This window comes from Suncus etruscus, chromosome 3 (assembly GCF_024139225.1).
Source record: "Suncus etruscus isolate mSunEtr1 chromosome 3, mSunEtr1.pri.cur, whole genome shotgun sequence".
Classification (NCBI taxonomy): Eukaryota; Metazoa; Chordata; class Mammalia; order Eulipotyphla; family Soricidae; genus Suncus; species Suncus etruscus.
In genome coordinates, this window is record NC_064850.1 from 47,398,959 (window position 1) to 47,423,277 (window position 24,319).

The window sequence follows — 24,319 nt, forward strand, 5'->3', positions numbered from 1 at the left end:
ATTCCCAAGCTAAGGCTTGCGGCCAAAGGGGCAGAGGCTGGAAGCGCTCCTAGGAGTAGAGAGAGGAGCTGGGCCCTGCCTCTGGGAGCTTATTATTAAGGCTTCCCGGGAATATAGGAGGAGGAGCCTGGAGCCGGGGAAGAGAGAGGCGGGTAGGCCGGCGGGAAACCACGCCCCCATTAAAGCCCGCCCTCGAGGCCCCGCCCACACAAACCCCACCCCTTGGCGTTTGCGGTGAGCGAAGCGGTGAGCGCTGCGGTATTTTGTCCCGAGCGGCGCCCCCTCCTCCCTGGGCTGGGCTGGCTGGGCTGGGCTGGGCTCGGCGCTGCGGAGAGGCCGGGGCCGGCCGGGCACCTGGACGCGCGACAGCTGGAGGCCGCGCCCCGGCCCTGCAGCCCTTCGGCGGCTGCCCCTCGGCCGCCGCCGGCCATGGCGGGAGGCCACAGCGGCAGCTTCTCGGCGGCGGCAGCGGGCAGTGGCGAGATCGTGCAGCTCAACGTGGGGGGGACCAGGTGAGGTTTTGGGGGGACCAGGTGAGGTGTGGCTTGCAGGCAGGAGAAGGCCCCGGGTCCTAGGTCCCGCCTGTGCATGCTCTGCGCCTTCAGACACGCATGCACCCCCTTACACACACACACACGCACGGACGCACGAGCCCCTTGCCACGCACACTTTATACAGAAGCACATGCACCCCTTTCTAGCCACGCAGTCCCTGCCCAGTCTAGGTGTGTTTTGTTTTGCACACTCCAGGCCTCGTGCGCCAGGCGCTCGCACAAGTGCATTCCCGCCCTGGGTCTCGGGGTGCACCGTCTCAGGATTTGCCAGCTTTGCCAGGCCCGTGCCTTGTGCTGTTAGGCTCCTGCCTGGTTAGAGGCCTTCACTGTTGGCACCTAGGGAGTCCTGGCTCTCGGCAGCTCCCCCCTGACCAGTAAAACAACCTGAAAGCTGTTCTCTGTCTCCTCCTCTCCCCCTCTGGCCTTCCTGCCCTGGGCCTGCCTTTATTTATTTATTTATTTGTTTGTTTATTTGTTTATTTATTTATTTATTTAGCTTGTTTGAGGGTAGGTGGAGTGGAGACCCTAAATGGTTGGGTTTTTGTTTTTTAACGGATTTGTCGCTCCTCCCAGTGGGTTAGGTCAGCTCTGTTGAAAGGCAAAAGGGAGCTGGTTGAACTTTTCAGGCTCCTGGTGGGGAGCAACTCCTGAAGTGCTCTTAGCAATCAGCAATCAAGGCCTTTTGGCTGTGCTGGAGAATGTGAAGTTTTCAGCTCTGCCCTGCAAAGTGAGAGGGTTGATTGGGTGCCAGCATTGTGCCCCCCTCCCCTTCACCCTTGTCCCAGCACTCTGGGAAGCTAGCACCCAGAAGATTTTTTTTTTTTTTTTGGGTCACACCCGGCAGTGCTCAGGGGTTACTCCTGGCTGTCTGCTCAGAAATAGCTCCTGGCAGGCACGGGGGACCATATGGGACACCGGGATTCGAACCAACCACCTTTGGTCCTGGATTGGCTGCTTGCAAGGCAAACGCCGCTGTGCTATCTCTCCGGGCCCAAGATTTTTTTTTTTTTTAATGCCTGTTCTTGGCCCGAGTTTTTCCCACATTCACCGCCCTCACTCTCCACCCAAAGCAAGACATTATTACTGCAGACAGAGGTCAGAAAACTTAGTTTTCGGGAGAGTTAACTCTTAATGTAAAAAAATCCAAGAAACATATTTTTTCCCCCAAAATGGAGCAATGTGTAGCAAGCTTCGAGCCCTAGGTGCTGGCCCAGGTCTCCTTGGCATTACTTTTGAGCACTGCTAGGGCCTTCTCTGTGAGCATTCTGTACAGTGGCAAGAGAGAAACTCAACAGCTGGTGGTACGGTTTTTATTTTTGTCTTTTTTGTTTGTTTGTTTCTTTTTTGGGCAGTGCTCAGGGGTAACTCCTGGCTCTGCGCTCAAAAATCGCTCCTGGCAGGCTCAGGGGACCATATGGGATGCCGGGATTCAGACCACCATCCTTCTGCATGAAAGGCAAACAACCTACCTTCATGTTATCTCTCCGGCCCCAAAATGTCTTCAATGTCTTTTTTTTTTTTTGGTTTTTGGTGTTTTTATTTTTGGTTTGGTTTGGGTTTTGTGCCATACCTGGCAGTGCTCAGGGGTTAATCCTTCATCTGCGTTCAGAAATAACTCTTGACAGTGCTCAGGGACCATTTAGGGGATTGAACTTGGGTCAGTCCTGTGTAAGGCAAACACCCTAACCACTATGCTATTATTATAGCCCCCAGGCTTGTTTTGGTGTTTGGGCCACACCCATTGGTGCTCAGGGGTCACTCCTGTCTGTGTGCTCAGGAATCACTCCTGGCAGCCACAGGTGACCCTATCAGATTCCAGGAATCGAAATCTTCTGGGCACATGCAAGGCAGGTGTCCTCCCTGCTGTGTTATATTGCTCAAGCACTTGGTTACTCGATTTTGCAAGAGGCCTCTTGAGTTAAGGACTTGGGAACACTGAAATGTTTTTGAGTTGTGAAAAAGGAATTTCTCGGCACTGGGATGTTTTATTTTGTTTTTCACTGTTGGAGTACGATTTGACCAATTCCACATTTTCTGGGGGATTGTTTTACTGGTTGTCAACTGGACCTTGAGAAAGACACAGGTCCCAAGGGTCACATCAGACACTGTAAAAGAAGCAGTCCTGCCCTTCGGATTAGGGGAGGAATCACCACCCGGATGACCTGTGCAAGGTTTGGGCCTTGAAGGGGGAATGTAGTGGTCGAAAGAAGGGTGCTATTTAGAGTTCCCTTGACCCCCAAATACAAGGAGTAGAGGAGAAGAGATAGATGAGACTCAGTGGGGGTGTGAGGGGCATGCATAGGGGTCAGGAAAATGCTGGAGCATCACTGGTGTTAAGGAAGGACAGAACCAAATACCCAAACCACAGAGTCAGCCAGGCTGAAATCACAAGGCTCAGACTGGGGGGGGGGGGGGACATAGGAAGCTTGGGTGGCTTCAGATTCCCGGATTTGACTCAAGTTCGGGAATCTGGGGCAAGTGTCATTTTTTCCTTGTTTCCTCCAAGGGAAAGTAGCCAGGTGAGTGGGTCCCCACCCTCAGAAATGGAATGAAAGGTAAGGAGATGCATATTGAGCATCATGACCAAGAAGAGCATTGCTCAGGAGTGTTTGGTTCAACTGATTCCAGATTAGGTTCCAAAGTAGGCTGGGATGTAAAAGCTGAGATGCCAGGTTTCTTAGGAAAACTTTGTGAAAACAAATCAAACACAACTTTTTTTTCATGAGCTGAAAAGGGAGTGGGCTGCCATAGGTATTGCAAAGAATTATGTTTGTTAAGTGTCATTGTAATTTTTTGAAGCAATATTTAAAGTTCTGTGTTGTTCCCCCCCCCTTGGGGGGAAAAATATTGGGGGTATGTATCCATCCATTTGCCCAGAAATTCCTTAGGACTTGAGCCACCCGAAACAGCTGGTTTTAATTGAGTTTCTAATAGGGCTTCTCAGCAGACTTGGGCAGTTTTTCTAAGTCAAACAAGCTCGGTGGTGTTTGGCCGACCAGGTCTCTGACTAAGCAGCGAAAATGGAAGGTCATGGAGCTAGAAGTGATCCCTGCTGACCGGTACAGTGAGGATGATTCACTTCCTAGTGGGTGCTCAGTTCATGACTGCGGTATTTCTTTTTTACTAGGATAGACTGAGGAGGTTTGGCTGTACTTTTCTTGAAAGGCTTGGACTTTGCTGATGGATGTGGGGGGCGCCGGGACACTAGAATCTGACTTGAAAGCCGGGGTGTCAGGCTCAGGCCCTGCTCGTAATCAGAGAATTGGTGGGAATAAGCTAATGGCAGCATTTAACACTGCTGTCTTGATTTGGTGAATCTGGAATAACTAAGGCCCCAGACGATCCCTGCTGTGATCACCACATGCATGGCCTACAGGGCAGTTCCAGGAGCTCTGAGAAATGACTTGGAATATTTGAAAAAGCCCTTCAGAGTACAGTGGGTTTTAAGGGTTTAAGATGGCTGCACCAGGATGCTTTGGCTGCAGTGAGGAGCAGGAATTGTTGGGGATGCTAAGAAGTAGTGGCTGATTAGAGGGCAAACAGGTTGTGTAGGAGAGATGAAAAGAATCTGGAGGCGATTTCAATGTTCTGTTGACAAGTTTAAACTCAAGCTGATGGACTAATTGTTCCTTCTGTCGCAGATCAGCTTAGTCAGAGAAAAGCGTTTTGGGAAGCAGTATATGTTGGTAAATTGATATTTTGGGGTGGGTGGTTATATTAAAAACTTTGGTTATTCTTAAATCTGAATTGAAATATTTTTCAAAAAGAAGTACCTGCAGTATTTAAGTTTGTAAAAAGAAACTCAGTGTATTAAAGCAAATTAATTAATGGTGATCTTTCAAATAACAGCATGATTTTTCTATTCCAGATTCAGTACCTCAAGACAAACTCTTATGTGGATTCCAGATTCCTTTTTTTCCAGGTATTTCATGAAACTGTTTAAAATGTCACTTATTTGCACTTATAATAAAATTATTGATGAGTGTTTTCTGAATAAATCTTAATTCTTATAATGCTATCTTTAAATTATTAGTTAATTGGGTGCTTTTGGGATTTGGGGCCACACACATTGGTGCTCAGGACCCTGTGGGGTACCAGGGGTACACCTGTGGAATGCTAGGAATTGAACCTGGGTCAGCCACATGCAAGGCAAGCATCATCCCCATTGTGCTATCTCTTTGGTTCCTAGAAATGAAGAGAAATGATATCTTTGAATGATTTTTTTGTCTGAGAAGAAACGATCTCTTTCTATTGCTTTTTAATACTTGATAAAGAACTAGACTGCTTCAACATATTCAGATATTTAAAACTAACTCTTATTTATTATTCATGACTTCCAGTTTGCTGAGTGGAAGAATTTCAACACTTCGAGATGAAACTGGTGCTGTGAGTATCATGATGTTTTTTCTAGATTAGCCAGTAAATTCTTCAGGGGTAGAGAGTGTCAGGCTATACCGGGATGAATGAGAGTTAGTTTACCCCAGCTCTTTGGGGGAAATTGGCCATGTGTGAGACAAGCCTGGAGCCTTGTACTGTCCAGCCTGCTCCCAGTTAATTCTGATAATATTCGTGGCCTCCCCAACTGGCTCCAGGGGCCATGAAGTATCAGGAATCCATGTGTCCCCCTTCCTCATATGCCTTAGTTGGCACAATCTAAGTCTGTTCCATTGGCACCCTGAGGGAACTTGGCTGTGTCACATTCCCTAGACCTGCTGCCCCTCCTTATGGCAATGTCACATCGTGCTCACAGAATCAGAAAGACTTTTGGGCCCAAGTGATAGCGCAATGGGGATGGCATTTGCTTTGCATGCAGTCGACTAAGGTTTGATCCTCAGTACCCCAAAGGGTCCTTTCCTTTTGGGGGAAGCAGGGTGACCCTATGGGATGTGTAGGTAAGACAGTACTTGGGTGAGGGACCAATGAGTGCCTGGGGGACATGAGCTCCTAGTCTGGCAGGTCATGAAAAATGATGGCCAGGTCTGCCTAATTGATCTTAGTCTAAAGTTTCTTATTTGCTGCCATTTCTTTCTCTGATGGAGGAGTTAGAGGAATTTTTGATACCTTAGTTGGGAACTGAACTAACAACTTAAGAGATTTGTAAATGGTTTTGGGTGGAATGGTTAGAGCTCTTTGAGGGGCGCCCAGTAAGTGTTGTGTGGATATTCCTGTAAAAAATGGCCAATTATGAATTTCACATTTAGGTGCTTTGTTTTCCTTGCATTCTGTAGTGCTTTTATGGTTATCTTCTCCCCTGTCTTACTGGGCTAAGTGCAGCATAGGGCTGGGGAGATAGAATAGTGAATGAAGCATTTGGCTTGTATGCTGCTGACCCAGGTTTAGTTTACGGCATCTCATATGGTCCCCCCAAGGTCTTGCCAGGAGTAACCCCTGAGCACAGAGCCAGGACTGAGTTCTACTAGATGTGGCCCCAAAGCCAAAAAAAAAAAAAATCTAAATAAAAAGTTTATGGTTTGCTCAAGACTTGTAAATTATGTAAATCACTGTGGCCAAGAATTAAGGGTGGGGCAATTGAACGTATTATTTATCCATTATGTTCTGCCAAATTTTGTGGAGTTTTTTTTCTGGTTTTGGGGCCACACCCAGTGGTGCTCAGGGGTTACTCCTAGCTCTACACTCAGAAATTGCTCCTGGCAGGCTCGGGGGACCATATGGGATGCTGGGAAATGAACCAGAATTGGTCCCAGATTGGCTGAGTGCAAGGCAAACACCCTATTGCTGTGCTATTACTCCAGCCCTGCCGAATTTTGTTGAATTTAGAATATCAGCTAAATTTTTTTCCTTTTTAGCAAAGGTAGTTAGCAAACAGATGAGATTACAGGCTTGGATGCCACTTTCCCCCCTGCTAGAATATTAGCTGTCTAATAATTACACTGCAGGTGGTAAGCTATGCTGCACGTTGAATACACATTCACAGATGTGCCCCACTCTGAAATACTAAAGTGGAAGAGTAGAAATAAGAAAAATGCTTACTCAGGATGCAGTTGCTCCCTAAGTCTGTGTTAGAGATATTGAAGCTGGACGTTGAGAATCGGGAAATTCTAAACCATCCTTTGCCCACAGATATTTATTGATCGAGATCCCGCTGCATTTGCACCCATTTTAAATTTCCTTCGGACAAAAGAACTAGACTTACGGTAAGGAGCGTGCCACACCGTCTTGCAGGAGGTTTCTGTTAATAGCTCTCTGTTTTTGGGTGTCTTTTATTGAAGTAGATTCCTCCCCCACCCCCGACTGGTTTTGTTCAAAGACGTTTTTTAGCATGAAGCTCATAGTTAGGTGCCACTGTCAGAACTTCTCTGGCAAGGCTGGAACCATGGCACATTGAGGAAAGCGTTTTCCTTGTACGCCACCAACCTGGTTTCAATTCCCAGCATCCTTAGGGTATCCTGAACATTGCTAGGAGTGATTTCTGAGTGTAGGGTAAGAGTAAGCCCTGAGTGCCACAAGTGGCCCCAAGATAAACAATCCCTTTTCAGTTTTCTCAGACCTCTTGCCTGCCTTCTCACCATTCCCTTTCCTTGCCCACTGGCTCAGAATCTGCTTTGGGTATTATTTTGTTTGGAATTCATGTCTTGTTGCTCCTGGTCTCTGGGCTGGACTTGGATTTTGTTGTTGTAGGTCCGCAGGCTGGACTTGCTTTCAGCCCTCTCACCTGTTTCTTTGACTCTGACACCTCCCCTCCCACCCTCTACCACTTGTCCTCACCTCTGCTTGTCCTTTGGTCCCTGCAGCCCTGCTCTGGGTAGGCACCAGCCTCACCCCAGCACAGACCCTCACCTGCTCTCACTTCTCCCCCAGCTGTGGATGTGTCATTTTCCTCCTCCCCATTACCATAAGCCCCCAATTCTCCTGGGCCCTCAGCCCTTGCCCCTTGAGAGAGATCTAGCCTTGAGATGTTGCTTTTAGGTGAGTTTGGGCAGTTTACATCTTTCTGGAGTCAAGTCTGCCCCCCACTCCAGATTATGCTTCTGCTCTTGCAGCATTCCCTGCCCACTGCTGTTCATCTTTTTTGCTTCCATGGGGAGCCAAGTGAGCTTTAGTGGCTGAGGCAGTGCCCTTCCTGCCCGAGTGCCCACTGGGCTGCTTATGCCCTGCCTGCTTCTTCATAGGGGCGTGAGCGTCAGCGTCCTCAGGCACGAAGCCGAGTTCTACGGCATCACCCCACTTGGTACGAGCCCTTGGATGTGCGCGCGTTGGGTCGAGGCCTGGGCCTGCTGCTCTGGCTCTGGGGTGGGCCCGATGCGGTCCCCCATGATCCCTGCAGCCAGCACAGCTCCCTGCATGACCTCCCCAGTAGCTGGCTGGGGGTTTGTGGGGGGCATGCATGTATGCTGACAGGTCCCTCTACCTGTCTGCAGTGAGGCGACTTCTCCTGTGTGAAGAGCTGGAGCGGTCATCTTGTGGCAGTGTCCTCTTCCACGGCTACCTGCCACCCCCAGGTACTACCTCCTGAGCCTGCCTCCCCTTTGCCCTTGCCTGAGGCGTGCCTGGCTTGCTGTGGGACTCTGCACCTCCCACCTGCCCTGGGCGCTCTGGGATGAGCATAGGGTCCTGTCTAAAGCCACTGTGTGACCCAGAATTGCCAGCACTCTGGCCCTTGTCTAGGCCCACAGTTTGCCACCTCTCGGGTTCCGGCTCTGCTTTCTCCTTTGGTTGACTTCCAAGAGAACTTTACAGGGGTTAGTCCATGGGCAGGGGGCTACCAGCCTGGATGCAGATCTGTGGTGTGCTGGACCAAATCTCTTTTCCTCGAACCCTCCCACAAGGGCTCCCCCCTTCATCATCAAGTGCAGGGCACTGAGTTTAGAGTTTCTCCTGCCACACCAGGTTTTGCCCAGTGGACACTGATTCTCAAGTGACCTTGGTGTATAGGGATGTACTGGACTGCAGTCTCCCAAAACCAAGCCATGGTATTACAGTATATCAAAAACTCTATCTAAATATGTTAGTTTTCCACATTAATGTTGTATTTTTGTTCTCACATACTTACATTAGAAGCAATTGAAAGATCATCTTAACCATACAGAAATGCTCATTTATACTGGGTTGTTTTTTGTTTGTTTGCTTGGGACACAATGCATAATTTTGTGTCTCTGGTAAGGTGCACTCTCCAATCTATTTAAGAAAAGCTTGTCTTCTTTGCATGTACAGGGATCCCGACTCGTAAGATCAACAATGCAGCCAGATCCCCTCCTGATTCCAGGAATGGGCTTGGTGTACCAGAAGGGGACCCCAGAACCAGTGGTCCCCAGCCAGCCCTCTGTGGGGCTGGAGAAGGGACTGCCCGGCCAGGTGAGGAGCAAAGGGGGAGAAAAAGTAGAGAAAAGTAGAGAAAAACAAAGAGCAGTTTTTAGTTTGTTCAGGATGACACTGGGGTAATGATTATTTTTAAAGGTGAGACTTTTGCCTTGATAACGCTTGAATTCAGACATTTTTACCTGGCGCAGCCTCAGTTAACATGTCAGTTTTATGAAAAGAGTTTTTGTTGGGAGGCCTAGGACCCTGGGTAGGGGTTTACAAGGGGCCAGACTCATGCCTCTTATGTACATAGTCTGGCTCACCCCCTAGCGCCATCCAGAGCTCCCGTCTGCTGACTTCCCATTGGGCAGCAGCTGAGTGAGTCTTGGGTTGACTGCAGCTGTGCTAGAGTAAGTATGGAGCACAGGGAGCCAAAAACCAACACGTGGGCCAGAAACCTGTAGGACCAGAGGTGGCTGAGCTTCGCATAGGGAGCGGTTCCCAGATTTCTCCTCGTCCATCTTGCTGTCTGAGCCTGGAGAACCCTGGGCCAACTCCTTCCTGCAGATTGGCCTCTGAGCACAGACTTGCCTCTTCCCACCCCCAGGGTTTCCCGTGGATCCTCGGAAAGTGCTCCTTGTGGCCGGGCATCACAACTGGATCGTGGCCGCCTACGCCCACTTCGCTGTGTGCTACAGGTACTCTGCACACCTGTGGCTTGTTTGTTGGTGATTTTAGGGCAGGGAAGTAGTGTAGTAGGAGAGGTAAGGAGGCTGCCTATTTGACTCTGATTCCCATGCCTGTTCCCTGAGCACTGTCAGGTTTGGCCCTGGGAACTCATATGCCCTTCAGCTCCATCTCTGACTTTTGTATTGTTTGGCCTTTTGTATTTTCTTTCTTGGTAATGAATTGATGCTGCTGTTATGCGTATAAGGGGGATGTTTATATACAAGAAGTTGTTCTTCTTCCTCCTTTGTTAAATTCTCCCTTTCTCCCTTCTTCCTTCCCTTCTTCACTTCTTTCTTCTTCCCTCCTTCCTTTATTTCCCGCCTTCCCACATTCTCTTCTCCATTTATTCTTCCTGGCTCTACACTTACGAATTATTTTTGGCTATGCTCGGGAGACCATATGGGATGCTGGGGATCAAACCCAGGTTGGTTATGTGCAAGGCAAGTGCCTTTCCTATCTGTCCAGCCCCCTAGCACTTACATTTCGTTTTGGATCTTTTTTTTTTTTTCAACATTAAAAAATTTATATTTATTTACCTTTGCCATAATATCTGCATAAGCCATATATAAAAAAAATCTTCATTCAGTTTGCTTGTCTGGCTGCCTGGGCTGCCACCCCAGGAGGGCCTGGAGGCGGGGGGCAGAAGAGGGGATGGCTGGGAGCCTATCAAGACTCCCAGCGCACCCAAGTTACGAAGAAGGCCTTCCACATGTGGTCTCCCCAAACCCCATGCCGGCTAGAGCTAGCCTCCAGATCAAGAAAGCTCATTTTGGATCTTTATCCATGTGTGATGGGAGCTGGTTTTCTTCAAAGTGTCTATACCACTCATTATGCTCTGGTTATAATTGCATAAAGCTCCCTTTCTCACTCATTTGTCTTGTTTCGCGTTTTTATGTGTATGGATGGATGGATGGATGGATGGATGGATGGATGGATGGATGGATGGATAGATGGATGGATGGATGGATGGATGGATGGATGGATGGATGGATGTAACTACAGGTACATTTTGGTGTGTTTGTATGCTTTAGGTAATTTTCTTTCTCTACTAACAAACATGTTCTTATGACTGAGGTTCTGGATCCTGTGGACTTTGTCCCTGTTCTACTTTGGAGTCTCTCTTGGGGTTGACCCTGTTTCTCATGCCTCTCTCTCTCTACTCCTTTCTGGGGCTTCATTATTCTCGAGGAAAGGGATGGAGTGTCAGGATCAGAGTTTACTATTTTCTCTCTGTCTCTAGTTTTAAGTAATGTGTTGCTCATGTTGAAATCACAGAGTAGATGCGATTTGGTTTTGTTATTATTGTTTTGCATTTCATTTTAAAGCTAAACCCTGAAGTGATGGGGTAGAGACATCCCTCATTATGCTGAGCACATGCTTTGCTAGTGGGCAGTCTCAGATTGGTCCCCAGCATTGCAGGGTCCCCTAAGCACCTCCTGATATGGTCCCCATAGTAACAACCAAAAAAGTCAATTATCCATGTATATAGCTTAGTACTTGAGTTCATGATAGGCCCCAGGTTTGCTTCCTGGAACCCTATGCACAAAACTAATAACTAAAAATACCAGAACTTACATATTCTACTGGGTTAAATAAAGTGTTATGATCACTTAGCTGTATTTCTTGACTATAGTATTACTTTTGTGCATATTTTGACTTCTCCAATTTCTAAAAGAACTTCTGCTGGATCTCTGTGAAATGTTAGATAACATTATATTCCTAAATTAATAATCAGGCACTACTCAATCAATAGTGTCTTTTCATTGAACATTATTGAGAGCTTCATGTACTTCTGCATCCACTTAGCAGCTAATTGTCTTTGCCAAGATGCCTTGTGCCTAGTCTGACAGTCCCTGAACATCTATATTTAATTTTCAATGTTTTGTTGGTTTGGGTTGTTTTTTTTCCATTTTTAGAGTTTATTGGATGTTTCTTTCCATTGTTTTTCTTATTCTGGGAATCCCATCTGGTGGCCAGAGAGAGTTATTACAGCCCCTGAGTACTTAAAAAGAAGGATGCAGTTCTCTGGTGCTCTGATTTATTCTAAGCAAATTACTCATTCTTGAGATTAATTTTAAAATTGATAAATCACACTTATTATGAAGTGAAGTTGCGCTTGCACATACAGTTTTAAATTAAAAAAATAAGGGTGAAATTATTTCATTAGGTGACAACTGAAGAATATATCTTTGTTTAAAGTTGTGACAGTTTGATCAGATTGTGTGAAGCATAATTTTCCTCCATGATACTGAGACAAATAGAAACATTAACACATTGTTGGTTTTCTTCAAAAAATTTTCCATGTTTCACCTGTTCTACTTTGATTGCTCAACTGTGGGACTTTTGTGTGGGGATGTTTTTAACCCCACAGAACAATATATTTCTGAAATCTCTAACTGCACATAGGCCAGACCCACTTATGAAATGTGGCAGGTATGTTAAGCAGAAATGGATTAGGAGAGAAGTTTTTACTAAGTTAATGGTCAATGTGAGGAGAATATAGAAGCCTATGATCCAAGGTGTTTTGTTTGAAATGAGCCTTATAACTTTGAATACTCAGAGCAAGGAGATGATCAGAGTTATAGCATGGTAGTCCCTTCATCTTGCCTTGCTTACTGCAGACCCAGGTTTGATCCTCAGCATCCCATATCATTTCTCCAGCCTTCCAGTAGTGATTCCTGAGTACAGAGCCAGGAATAAACCATGAGCACAGCTGCCTGTGGCCCCCAGTAATAATATTACCTAGAGCAGTTTCCAAAGCCAAATTCCCCATGTGCGATTGGGCTGAGATGCTGTTCTATAGACCAGATGCTAACTGGTCCCATTTCCTTGGAGGAGCCATGGCCGGGAGCACCAGAGAGCATGGATAGAGTGTGCTAAGCATGTCCATTGAGAGCTGGGCTGCATGCTTGCTCACAGTCACAAAGACCACTCTGCTCTGGAGAACACTCTGGAATTACTCTCATACTCCAGAAGAATCAACCTAGTCTGCTGGAAGAGGATTCTAGGATTGCTTTAGTACCCCAAAGTAGTATTTCTTTTTGGGGGGTGGAGGGTTGGGCCACACCCAGCAGTGTTCAGGAGCTATACCTGACTCTGCTCAGGAATCACTCCTGGCGGTGCTCAGGAAACTATATGGGATGTTGGGAATGAACTGCATGCAAGGTAAACACCCTCCCTGCTGTTCTATTCCTCTGGTACTTCATTCAGCAATATTCCTAAACTGTCTGGGATCACTCGTTCTAGTATCCCTCACAGTATTCCTAAACTGCCCAGGGATCATGGCAGAAGCACCCTACTTCTCAATTTTTAAGTCTTTGGATGACCCAGTACGTCAGTGTCTGCATAGCACGTGGGCCCCATGTTTGTTGGTGTCCCAGGCCTTGGCGGTGCCATTCTGGCTTCATAGAGACCTGGGAAACATGCTCAGGTGGGAGGGTGGGTGATGCCTCCCGCTATTCTGTTCCTACACATGGGGCTTCAGGCTGCTATTGGGGGGGGGGTCGCCTCTACGCCCAGTGCTCTTGTGTGACCTTTGCACCTGCTTCCCAGGATCAAAGAGTCCTCAGGCTGGCAGCAGGTGTTTACCAGCCCCTACCTGGACTGGACCATCGAGCGTGTTGCTCTCAACGCCAAAGTGGTGGGGGGCCCACACGGGGACAAGGACAAGATGGTGGCCGTGGCCTCGGAGAGCAGCATCATCCTGTGGAGTGTGCAGGACGGTGGCAGCGGGAGTGAGATAGGTAGGAATTGTGTTCCTTTCCCTCCCTCTCTGCCTTCCAGTGTTCTATACCCTTTCCCTGTGCCTTAGCCAGTACTCCCCACCTCTTTCCTGTGTTCTGACCAGTGTTCCCTGCCCCTTCCCTGGTTGGTCTCATCCTGAGCTCTAGACTCGGGTGAAGTTGGCTGCCCAATGCTCACATCATCCTTCACACACCCTTCTCTTGGGTTTTCTGGGAAATATGCGGAATTTTCTGATCTCTGAGTGAGTCCAGCGTCCCTTCCATTGTTTTTCACACTCCATATTGTCCTGATTATTGTATGGTCTCCCAAAAGGGGGTGAACAGCCTCAGAGAAGCCAGTCTCACCCCCCCCCCCCGCCTTTACACTCCTTGGGAAACTGACCCCAAAGTGGGGGGCTGCTCTGGAACTGGGTGCATTACTGGTTTCCTGCACTTTCTTCTTTGGTGTGAAATGTAAACATGCATGTGTTGGTGGTGTCCTGAGGTAACCTTGGGGTTCTGTTTTCTGTTCTGTTCAGGTGTGTTCAGCTTGGGAGTGCCCGTGGATGCACTCTTCTTCATCGGCAACCAGCTGGTGGCTACGAGCCACACAGGGAAGGTGGGAGTGTGGAATGCTGTCACCCAGCACTGGCAGGTGGGTCTCTCCTTAGAGATGCCCCAGACACAGGAGGCAGGTATGACTCCCTAGTTAGGCAGCTCTTTGATTCCGGCAAGAGCCACTCTGTTGGGGTCGGGCAGGTGGACTTGGAGTACCAGTGCTGGTGAACAAGCTCCCAAGTTTCTGGCTCCTCTGCTCAACCAACTAGTGCCACTGGGCTCTGGGCTGCCCTTTGATCCCCACTTCCTGCTCTAGAACGAGGCTACCTACCATCTCTCTGTCCTTCCATCCCTCCTCTACTGAATTCCTCTGTGCCTTCATCCTTCCATCTCTCCATCTCGGTCCTTTCATTCTTCTGTTTCCCCATCTCTCTGTCCCTCTGTCCTTCCATCTCTCCATCATTCCTCTGCTATGTCCCGCCTTCACTTGTTCCAGGACTATATGTCTACAAAAGCCTGGACACCTCCCTCGCCAATCATCCCAGTCACTTGGATGTGCCAGTGCCTGGTGCCCATGAAGGCCCTAGCGGTGTCTTTTCTAACCAGACCCACCATCTATGGTCCTGGTGCTGCCCTTACACATACCTACAGTAGGATCTGGGGTCTTCAGGTCCAGAGAATAAAGTTCTGCCATCAGAAAAAATTAGCTTTTAAAGCCAGATTCTTAAGAACTTATGTGTAATTTGTGCGCATCTTCGGAGTTCCTGTGGGTGTTTGTGCAAAAACTGTCCCATTTTCTAGCTCCTCTTTAAAAGTAGATACCTGTGCCCCTTTTTATTAAAAAAAAAAAAAAAAAAGAGAGAGAGAGATAGCAGTTTGTCAGAATACACTTAACATGGAGTGATCTTGTCGATCAGGTTCAAGACGTCGTCCCCATAACCAGCTATGACACTGCTGGCTCCTTCCTCCTCCTGGGATGTAACAACGGCTCCATCTATTACATTGGTGCGTGCGTGAGTATGTGTTTGGTCTCCCTCTTGGAATGGAGACCAGAAGGCTGTACTCTTCCAAGGTTTCCCATAGACTTGCTCTTGAGGCTATGCTTTTTTTCTTTGAATTTTCAGACATGCAGAAGTTCCCTTTGCGCATGAAGGACAATGACCTGCTAGTGACAGAGCTGTACCACGACCCTTCCAATGATGCCGTCACGGCCCTCAGCGTTTATCTTACGCCTAAAACAAGTCAGTCCTGGCCCTGTACTCCTAGATTCTGGGAACATACTCAGATGGGTGCTGATTCCCAGGTTTTGGGGGGCAGTGGGGATAACCAGTTGCTCAGGCCCTCTTCTGTGAGAAGATCCACCTCACCTAGTCTTGTGCAGTTTGTCTGGTTGGAGATGCAACCAGATGTGTCCAGTAAACCCACATGGCTGGAGCTGGGGGACTGGGTTCATGTCTGCTCTGCATGTTTCTTACACTGTCATTACAGGGCCGAAGCTATAGCCAAACGGGGAGGGAGCTACCTTTGCACACAGCTGACCCAATTCAATTCTTGGCATCCCATAGGGTCCCCCTGAGCACTTGCAGGAGTCATTCCTGAGCACAGAACTAGGAGAAACCCCTGAAAACAGCCAAGTGTGGCCTAAACACCTAAGAAAAAGAACAGCTATCATTACAAGTGGTCACTTAGTTCAGAAATAACTTCTACAAAGCCAGAGCAAGAGCACAGCAGGGAGGGCATTGCCTTACACATGCCCAACCCGGGATCAATCCCCAGCATCTCATAGAGTCCTCAGAGCACAGAGCCAGGAGATACTCAGGTTATCTCCTGGTGTGACCCCAAAACAAAAAACAACAAAAAAGAAATCTCTTGCACATTTGGCTGGTTTCATTTTGAAGTGATAGGTTTTTGGGTTTTATCCCCATAAACACACACACATACACACACACACACACACACACACACACACACACACACACACACACACACACACACACGGCTGGTTTCATTTTGAAGTGATAGGTTTTTGGGTTTTATCCCCATAAACACACACACACACATGGATTTTACTCCCAAAACACAAGCACACACGGATGGAGACACATACACACTCACCACCCACCACACACACACACACACACACATTTTACTCCCAAAACACAAGCGCGCGCGCGCGCGCGCGCACACACACACACACACACACACACACACACACACACATGGATTTTACTCCCAAAACACAAGCACACACGGATGGAGACACATACACACACACCACCCACCCTTCCCTCTCCCCAGAATCGGTGCTGGTGCTCAGTTCCTCTTTCCCTGTCTAATGGGTCTGTCTGGCCATCTCTCTGCAGGTGTCAGCGGAAACTGGATCGAGATTGCCTATGGCACCAGCTCTGGGGCTGTGCGTGTGATTGTGCAGCATCCTGAGACGGTGGGCTCTGGTCCTCAACTCTTTCAGACTTTCACAGTACACCGAAGTCCTGTCACCAAGATCATGCTCTCTGAGAAGCACCTCGTGTCAGGTCAGGACTTGGTGCCCTGGAAGGTGGGGTGGGGGGGGTGGATCTAGGGTACAGCCACCCCAGCTACACTTTGGGACCTTAAGTGAGAAAAACACCCCAGAAGAAATGGTGGGAATGGAAGGTCCCTGTTGCCTTTTTGTTTTTCCCATCTTGGACCCGGTGGGGCTCAGAGGTTGTTCCTGGAAGTCCTTAGAGACCCTACGTGGGGCTGGGATTGAATCTGGGTTGGCTTCGTGCAAAGCAAGTAGCCTCAGGACTCTCTAGGGGTCCTTTGATTGTCCTTTACAGGTACTTTGGGCTCACCTAGTTGTAGCCCCACATTAACTTAATTTCATTTCTCCCTGTCGGAACATTTTCTTCTTTTAGTTAGGATTTTTTTTTGGGGGGTAATAGAGCCCTTTTGAGTTTTTCAGTAGAAAATGAATTTACTATACATTATATATCTGATTTTAAGTTCTTAAGGTTTAATGCTCACATTAGACTTAGTAATGTCTGATCATATGAGAATATTAAAAAAAATTATACTTATACAGATATTATTTGGAAATAGCATTTTATTTATCTGATTTTTCTTAGTTGTATATAATTTTAGGTACTTGAAAAATAAGCATGCTTTCACACACAAGGTAAAATTCTATTGATAAAGACTTTATTATAAAAGATTTGCAAAAGGCTTGATATAAATTGATTTGGCAATCAGATTTACCAATAGTTTTCTTTTAAAAAAGTAAGCTTATGTTAAATCTTTTAGAAAATCTATTTCTAAGTTTTTAAAAACATTTTTTTGCATGTGACTGCTTTATAGGAACACTTTACACTCTTAATATTTTTAAACTAAGTGATTCTAGTCTGATTAAACAGCAAATGGAGTCAGATATCTTATGAATGGACGGATGGGTGGTGGGTAGATGAATGGAGAAATGGATGATGGATGGTGGATGAATTGATGGGTGGATAGGTGGATGGGGAGAGAAATGGATGAATGCTTGCAGAGGAGGATGGGTGGGTGGGGAGAGAAATTTGTGGATAGTATAAGGATGGGACAGGTGGACAGATGAACAGATAGGCCAAAAGGCTCGGTGAAACCAGTATTCCTTCACTGCCATTTATATGAAGGAAAATTAAGATGCCAAGCTAAAGCTGGGAATTACCTGTATGATGGCTACATTTCAGGGACATAATAGTTAACTTTTTTGTAAGTGACCTTGAAGGTTGTCATGATGTCACCAAGCACAGGACCCACAGCAGTGTAAGGGCCCAGAGACTGACCTGTAGGCCTTAACCTTTGCAGCCAGGTAATCTAGACTCAGTTCTCTTTTTTGTCAGCCGAGTACAAATTTGTGCCATTGAAGAGCGATGGATAATTCCCGGATGTGCTGAGGGATGGTTCTGGTTAGATAACTGTGGCCTCATGGGCACTGACAGGCACCCCTTTGCTCTCTCCCTTCCAGTGTGTGCGGATAACAACCATGTGCGAACATGGACTGTGACCCGGTTCCGTGGCATGATCTCCACCCAGCCTGGCTCCACACCCCTGGCGTCCTTCAAGATTCTGTCCCTGGAGGAGACAGATAGTCATGTGGGCAGTGCGTCGGGAAATGACATCGGTGGGTGTTCTCACCCCATTGGGGCTTCTGGGGCCTGGGGGAGGATGGCACAGGAAGAAAGTGGTGTGTGAGAGGGTGGGCGCAAACATACTTTTTTTTAAAATCATACTCATGAAATTTATTTAGTGCATTTTCTTGGCTCCAGTAGTAGAGTAACAGAATGACAGCACCAAGTTTTTTTTACTGTTTGAAGATAGGCAGCAAAGTTTTCCATTTAATACTTAACATCTCAAAAATGCTGGACCACTTTTGCTGTACAGTTTTGCTCGACCATGGCAGCCTTAAAGGAAACAGGAAGTGTTTTTTCAGTTTTCAGTCATGCAAGAAAAAATATAGCTTGATAATGGGAGACTAGAAGGGAGTTGCATGAGAATTGTTTTATTGAGATTGTTTTGCCTATGATACCTCCATGGTGCATATCAGGAGTTTGCTGTTATATGCTTGGATCCTGAAAATACTGCTAAACCGTGGTATGCTCAGAGAAAGATATGCTCAGAATTGTCAGGTTTAACGTCACTCTGTGATCTTAGCTTCTGCTTGCTTTTTTATTTTTTTGCCCAGCTTCCTGGAGATGGAATTAACATATACATATACACACACAGCAAGAGCATCACGTATTAGTAAGGGGAAACTTTGAAGAGTGGACTGTGCAGTTGGGCTGTGTGCATCAGGAGTTGTGTGAAACGTGATGGGGTCAGGGCATCCTATGGAGATGCAATTGGTGTAGTGTGGCTTTACTTTCTCCTTACCTTGAGTGTAATAGGAGTGATGAAAACGAATGAGTACACAGTGAACCCTTGGTCAGGGCCTTAGTGTTGGAACTGAAGGGAGGCTCAGGATGTCACTGTACTCTGTTCAAGGGAAAGGGGTCACAGGAACTTGGCTCTTTGGAAGGGCCTGGAAGCTCTTGTGTGCGCTGGTCTGTGGATGCAATGTAGGACTCAAAACCTAGTAGAAAAACAGGGCTAGCCAGTAGCTGGTGAAGGGAACATGTGTATTGTCCTTCTGTCTCCTTGCTCTGAGTCCGCAAGAACATTCTCAGAACAGAAAATATAGCTCTGACACCCGACTTGACCCCTCTTCAATGAGTGCTAGGCCCTGGCGTGTCTGACTCAGGGCATTGTTTTTCTCCATCTCCTGGGCTGGTGGCTGTGCTTCCTTTGTGGGTGCCAAAGCTGGTCTGACACTATGCTTCCTCTCAAGGGCCTTTTGGGGAGCGCGACGACCAGCAGGTCTTCGTCCAGAAAGTTGTCCCCATCACGAATAAGCTGCTGGTCCGGCTGTCGTCGACAGGGAAGAGGTACTGTTCACTGTAGGCACACACAGTCGCTATGCATGCTGTTTTTGTTGCAACAAACCTATTCAGGAAGCAAAGAGAACAGCCGTTTGTTTGTTTGTCCATCCCACCACTGTCTTTGGCATGGATGGCCTACATCATCCTGTTGGTCTGGAGCTCACAGCTTTGGGTCACAGGACAAGGAGTCAGGGCTTGTGGGTGAATATCAATGCCTAGACACTTCTCAGGCTCCGTTCCTATCAGCTTTGCCTCGTCTCTCCCTGCCTTTTGTTTCTGTTACTTTTTTTGTGCCACTCCCAGTGGTATTCAGGGGATACTCCTGGCTCTGTACTTAGGGATCCCTCCTGGTGTGCTCAGTGGACCCTCTGGAATGCTGGGGATGGAACCTGGTCTGGTCTTATGTCAAGTAAATGCCCTAACACTATGCAATAACCAGGTGTCATCTTTGTCCCTGGGTTGTACCAGGTGTCACTCCAAGAGACCTAGCATAGTTAGCACTCCTGAAATCAAAGCTCATGCCTGGGGATGGAGCCTTCCCTGTCTTGAGTGCCTGAGGCCTTGGCTTCTGTCCACTCACCAGCAGGAAGCGCCTGAGGTTCCATATATGCACCAGTCTGGGATCTCTAAATTTCAGCATCGTCAGGGGTGCCTTCCTCTTTGAATAGGACCATTTTCTGCCCCTCAGCTCACTGCCTGTGGCCTTCAGCAAAAAATATAATTTTCCTGTGTGTTAGATGCTTATGTAGATTTTCAGATTGCATTCAAATCCTGTGATCGACTTAAGTTCTCTTGAGAAATGCTCTAAGAACCTGATTTGGGCAAGGCAGCTGCTGCTAAGTTGTAAATTCCTGTCATGGCTTTCCCTGCTCTAAAAAGAGCTTTATCATATCCTTCCACTTTACATTCTTCAAGAAGTTGCTCTGTGTCCTCAGCACCTTAATGAGGCAGCTTTGATTATTGTGAAGTTGGAGGTTATGGGGCTGGAGAGTTAGTATTGGGACTTAGGGCACTTGCCTTGCACCAGGTTTGATCCCCAGAAAGCCCATAGGGTCCCTGAGTGCAGAGCCAAAGCACCCCCAAACAAAAAAATGTATCTTCCCAACTGCAGGTCTTCCCCCATTTTTTCTTAAAGTTCACTGTCTTGGTTGAGCTTGCTGTTTTCTTTTTTTTTTGGGGGGGGGGGGCTTCCGGTGGAGACCAGAAGGCCTGCTGGACAAATTCTGAAAGAGCTGTAATACTTGAGCATGCTGTTTTCTAAGAGCTTTATCTCTAATGCAAATAAATGATCATGGGAAGGGAGGCCTGCCTGTATTCATTGAGCCCATCCGGTCCAAGGAGGTTTCTGAGTGACGTCCCCTGGGTCCTTAGCTGGCCGTGGTGCTCATGTGTGCACTGTAGCCAGCCCGATTCTTTTTGCAGGATCTGCGAGATTCAGGCCGTGGACTGCACCACTATCTCGTCCTTCACAGTGCGTGAGTGCGAGGGCTCCAGCCGGATGGGCTCCCGGCCTCGACGCTACCTATTCACAGGACACACTAATGGCAGCATCCAGATGTGGGACCTAACCACCGCCATGGACATGGTGAACAAGTGCGAGGACAAGGGTAAGCGGGGCTCGAGTGCTGGGGAGTAGTAAGTAGTGGAGGGCATGGGCTGGTTCCACACCTGGCAGGAACGACGCTTACCAGCCCTGGCATTGGTCCCCTCAGATGTGGGCGGCCCCACGGAGGAGGAGCTGCTGAAGCTGCTGGACCAGTGTGACCTGAGCGCATCACGCTGTGCCACCCCCAACATCAGCCCGGCTGCCTCAGTACTACAGCCTGGCCGACTGCGAGAGTCCAGTTCCAGGTGAAAGGGGCGCGACCCTGAAAGTGCCATTTCCCTCTATCCTCCCTGCACCCATCACTCTTTTCCTACTTGATTGCCCCTTGATATCTGGGGAAATGCCCTTTGGATCCCAACTGTGTGGTCAGTAATTAATTCAAGGGCCAAAGAGGATAGCAGGGAGGGTGTTTGTCTTGCACAGTCCTCCTGGTACCTCCAGGAGTGATTCCTGAGTGCAAAGTCAGGAGTAAGCCCTGAGCACCGCTGGGTACGGTATCCCCCACCTGTCCCCTAAAAAACAACTTGCCCCAAAAAACTTAGGGGCTAGAGAGCTAGGATAGCAGGAGGAGAATGTTTACGTTACATCCAATGGACCGGGTCCATCCTTGATATCTCACAGGATTTCTTCCCAGCTCACCAGCACAGCCAGGAGTAATTATTGAGCTTCACAAGGTGCAGCTCAAAAACAGCAGCCAACAAACAATAAAACCCCACAAGAATTGGAGGGAAATGAGAAAACCACAGGTCACAATGAAGTGTGCATGCTTCTTTTTCTGTGGCCTTGGAACAGTAGTGAGAGGAATGGACCAGCCCTGTGTCTGGGGAGGCTGGTTCCCTCCTTGACATGGCCACATGACAGACAAACCAGCATCCCAGATCTGAGTAAAGGCTACATCCAGTTTATGCTGAATTAACATTGATTTTAAGTTCTTCTTTATTTGGGGAGTGGATTAGGCCACACCTGAGGTGCTCAGGGGTTACTAATGGCAGGCTCAGGGAACCCTATGGTATGCCAGGGAGCAAACCTGGGTCATCTGCTTGCAAGGCAAATGCCTTCCCTGCTGTGCTATCTCTTGGGCCCTTTTAAGGTTTTTATTCCTAGCTCTTTTCTATCCAAAAAAGAAAAAGAAAAAACAAATAGTTTGAGCAATTCTGCCTGCCCTTGATGCTATACTATGGTTTGCCTCCTTAATCCTGGCTTGAAAAGCTGTAGAGCATGTTTTGGTGGGTGAAATGGGGTTCTCAAGAATTCGGCTGCAGGAAGCAAACTGACGGGTCCCTTCTCATCCTGCCCCTCCCTCCAGCCTGCAGCTTCAGCACCACGAACCCATCCCTGAGGCAGCCACGTATGGCTCAGTGAGGCCATACCGGGAGAGCCCGCTGCTGGCGCGGGCCCGGAGAACTGAGAGCTTCCACAGCTGTAGGGACTTCCAGGCACTGAGTCTGGGCCGAAGTGGCTGCAGTGCCGAGCGGGCTGGCCCTGACACCGGGAACCAGGCCCTGGCATCCAGCGAAGGCCCCGTGTCTGAGAGAACATCCCTAGGTACTGAGGGCACCAGCCTGCGAGAGCCTGATGGCAGCAGTGGGCCAGAGCCCCATCGAGGAGCTGAAGCTCTGTCTGAACCCAAGAAAAGGGCCTCAGAGGATGAGAGTGAGAGCCGGGAGCTGCGCAGGAGAGGCGGGTCAGATGGGGGTGGGCTGCTGGGCCGCAGGAAGGTGCCACATGGGGCTATCTCCCCTGGCATGTCAGATGGAGGAGGCGGTGGTGGAGGAGGTGGAGATTCATCTGGTACTGCATCCCCGTCCCCCACTAAGACCACGCCATCTCCCCGACAGAAGAAGAGCGACTCTTCAGGTCAGGAGTATAGCTTGTGAGGCCACTCACACAGCAAGTGGGATTTTGCTCTACGGCATCTTTTACATTTCCTCAGACACCGAAACTTGATCTCATTGGTTTCTCTAACAGAATTATGAACATGAGGAAAACAATAACAACCTGTTCTTCCAAGCCTTTTGGAAATTTTTTTTTTTAGTTTTATGAAAGTCTATTTCCCAGGATGTTTGTCAAAGGCATCCAGTTCTGTGGCCTGAGACCTGTCCCACCCCCCCCCAATCACTTTGCAAAAATCTGTCTCCCCAGTTCCTTCTGTGATTGTACTTGTTTACTGGATATTTCCTGAGGTGCTATGTTGGTGGGAAACGAGCATGTGATTCAGAAACACTAGTGCTGGTGATGGCTTTGTGCCCTGGTCCTTTTACCTTAGAATTTGAGCTTCATGCTGGGTCCTCTCCTCAGTTCATTGCTGGCACTCTGGATTTCAGTGAGCATCACTGATTTTTGATGCCAAGAGTCCAGTTGGAATTTTTCTTTTAAATTTGCAGTGATGGTAATTCCATGTGCACAAAGGAAATACCACAACAGGCAAGGGCCAACTTTGAGTGTCCACAAAGTGAATTACCAGCTAGTCCTCTTTTCCCCAGTGATTAATCTTTGAGATAGTGACATTAGGATGTGGCTATTTGAAATTTATGAGAACCCTAGTTAAGGTGTGGGGCTGCTGTAAAAATAAAAGTTATTTTGAATATTTTGAATTGTAAAAACGAAAACATTTTGTACATTTTTTTCATTTAATTGGAATGATTTTTCAAGTTTTTGCAAATCAGGTCATTCATTGTAAATTTTGAGCGTTTATTGGTGAATAGTGTATATATTCCCATTCCAAGAAATATAATAGTAGATGAATGAAGTGGAAATAAAGTCTTTAAAGTTTACTCTATGCCAGGATTCATAAAGTTCTCTCATATGTATTTATTAGACCAAATAAAGATGGTTTAAGTTGGCATGTTTTCCATTTACTTACGGACTGGTTCATCTGATAACAGTGTATTTCAGAGGTTTTTTTAAATTTGTGTCTTTGCTTATTCTAGGGGTCCTCAAACTTTTTAAACGGGGCCAGTTCACTGTCCCTCAGACCATTGGAGGGTCTGACTATAGTAAAAACAAAACTTATGAACGAATTCTTATGCACACTGCATATATCTTATTTTGCAATGAAGAAACAAAACAGATACAAATACAATATGTGGCCCAAGGGCCATAGTTTGAGGACCACTGGATTCCCATGATAAAGGAGGAGAGGAAATGGAATCTTCATCTATTGACATCAGAAAAACAAGAACCCCACAGTTTGCTTTTGGCATTGCTATGGGAGGGGGGCACACTTATTATCACAGTTAGGTCCACAAATAAAAATATCAAAGAAAAAAATTAGCTTTTTTCCCCACACAAAAGGTCATTGGGGAAAAGACAAAACTATATATGAAATGGTAAAAAAAAAAAAAAAAAATAACAACCATGAAAATGACTTGCTAGAGTTATCAATTCTTGGCTAAAAGTCACATCTTGTCCACTTCTTTCCAAGTTTTAGGGCCAGAGAGGATGTGGCGTGGTGGAA

General features: G+C 47.4%; 1 protein-coding gene and 1 non-coding gene across 3 annotated transcripts; one reads left to right on the forward strand and one right to left on the reverse strand.

Moving 5' to 3' along the window:
- The first annotated feature begins 350 nt into the window (after window positions 1-350).
- KCTD3 (potassium channel tetramerization domain containing 3) lies at window positions 351-22,928 on the forward strand. Of its 2 annotated transcripts, XM_049769506.1 has the most exons (18): window positions 351-512; window positions 4,422-4,475; window positions 4,894-4,939; window positions 6,635-6,708; window positions 7,684-7,742; window positions 7,933-8,013; window positions 8,726-8,866; window positions 9,420-9,510; window positions 13,094-13,284; window positions 13,803-13,918; window positions 14,739-14,826; window positions 14,946-15,062; window positions 16,185-16,355; window positions 17,807-17,962; window positions 19,166-19,262; window positions 20,679-20,863; window positions 20,969-21,107; window positions 22,169-22,928. In XM_049769506.1, exons 1-18 carry the CDS (start codon window positions 430-432, stop codon window positions 22,737-22,739), a joined length of 2,460 nt encoding a protein of 819 aa, XP_049625463.1. In that variant the 5' UTR covers window positions 351-429; the 3' UTR covers window positions 22,740-22,928. The 2 variants fall into 2 exon arrangements, with proteins under 2 accessions (XP_049625463.1, XP_049625465.1); XM_049769508.1 differs by lacking the exon at window positions 8,726-8,866.
- Window positions 20,438-20,499, reverse strand: LOC126004944 (U7 small nuclear RNA). The gene has a single exon (XR_007494147.1). It is a non-coding gene; the product is annotated as a U7 small nuclear RNA (small nuclear RNA).
- Window positions 22,929-24,319: the final 1,391 nt, after the last annotated feature.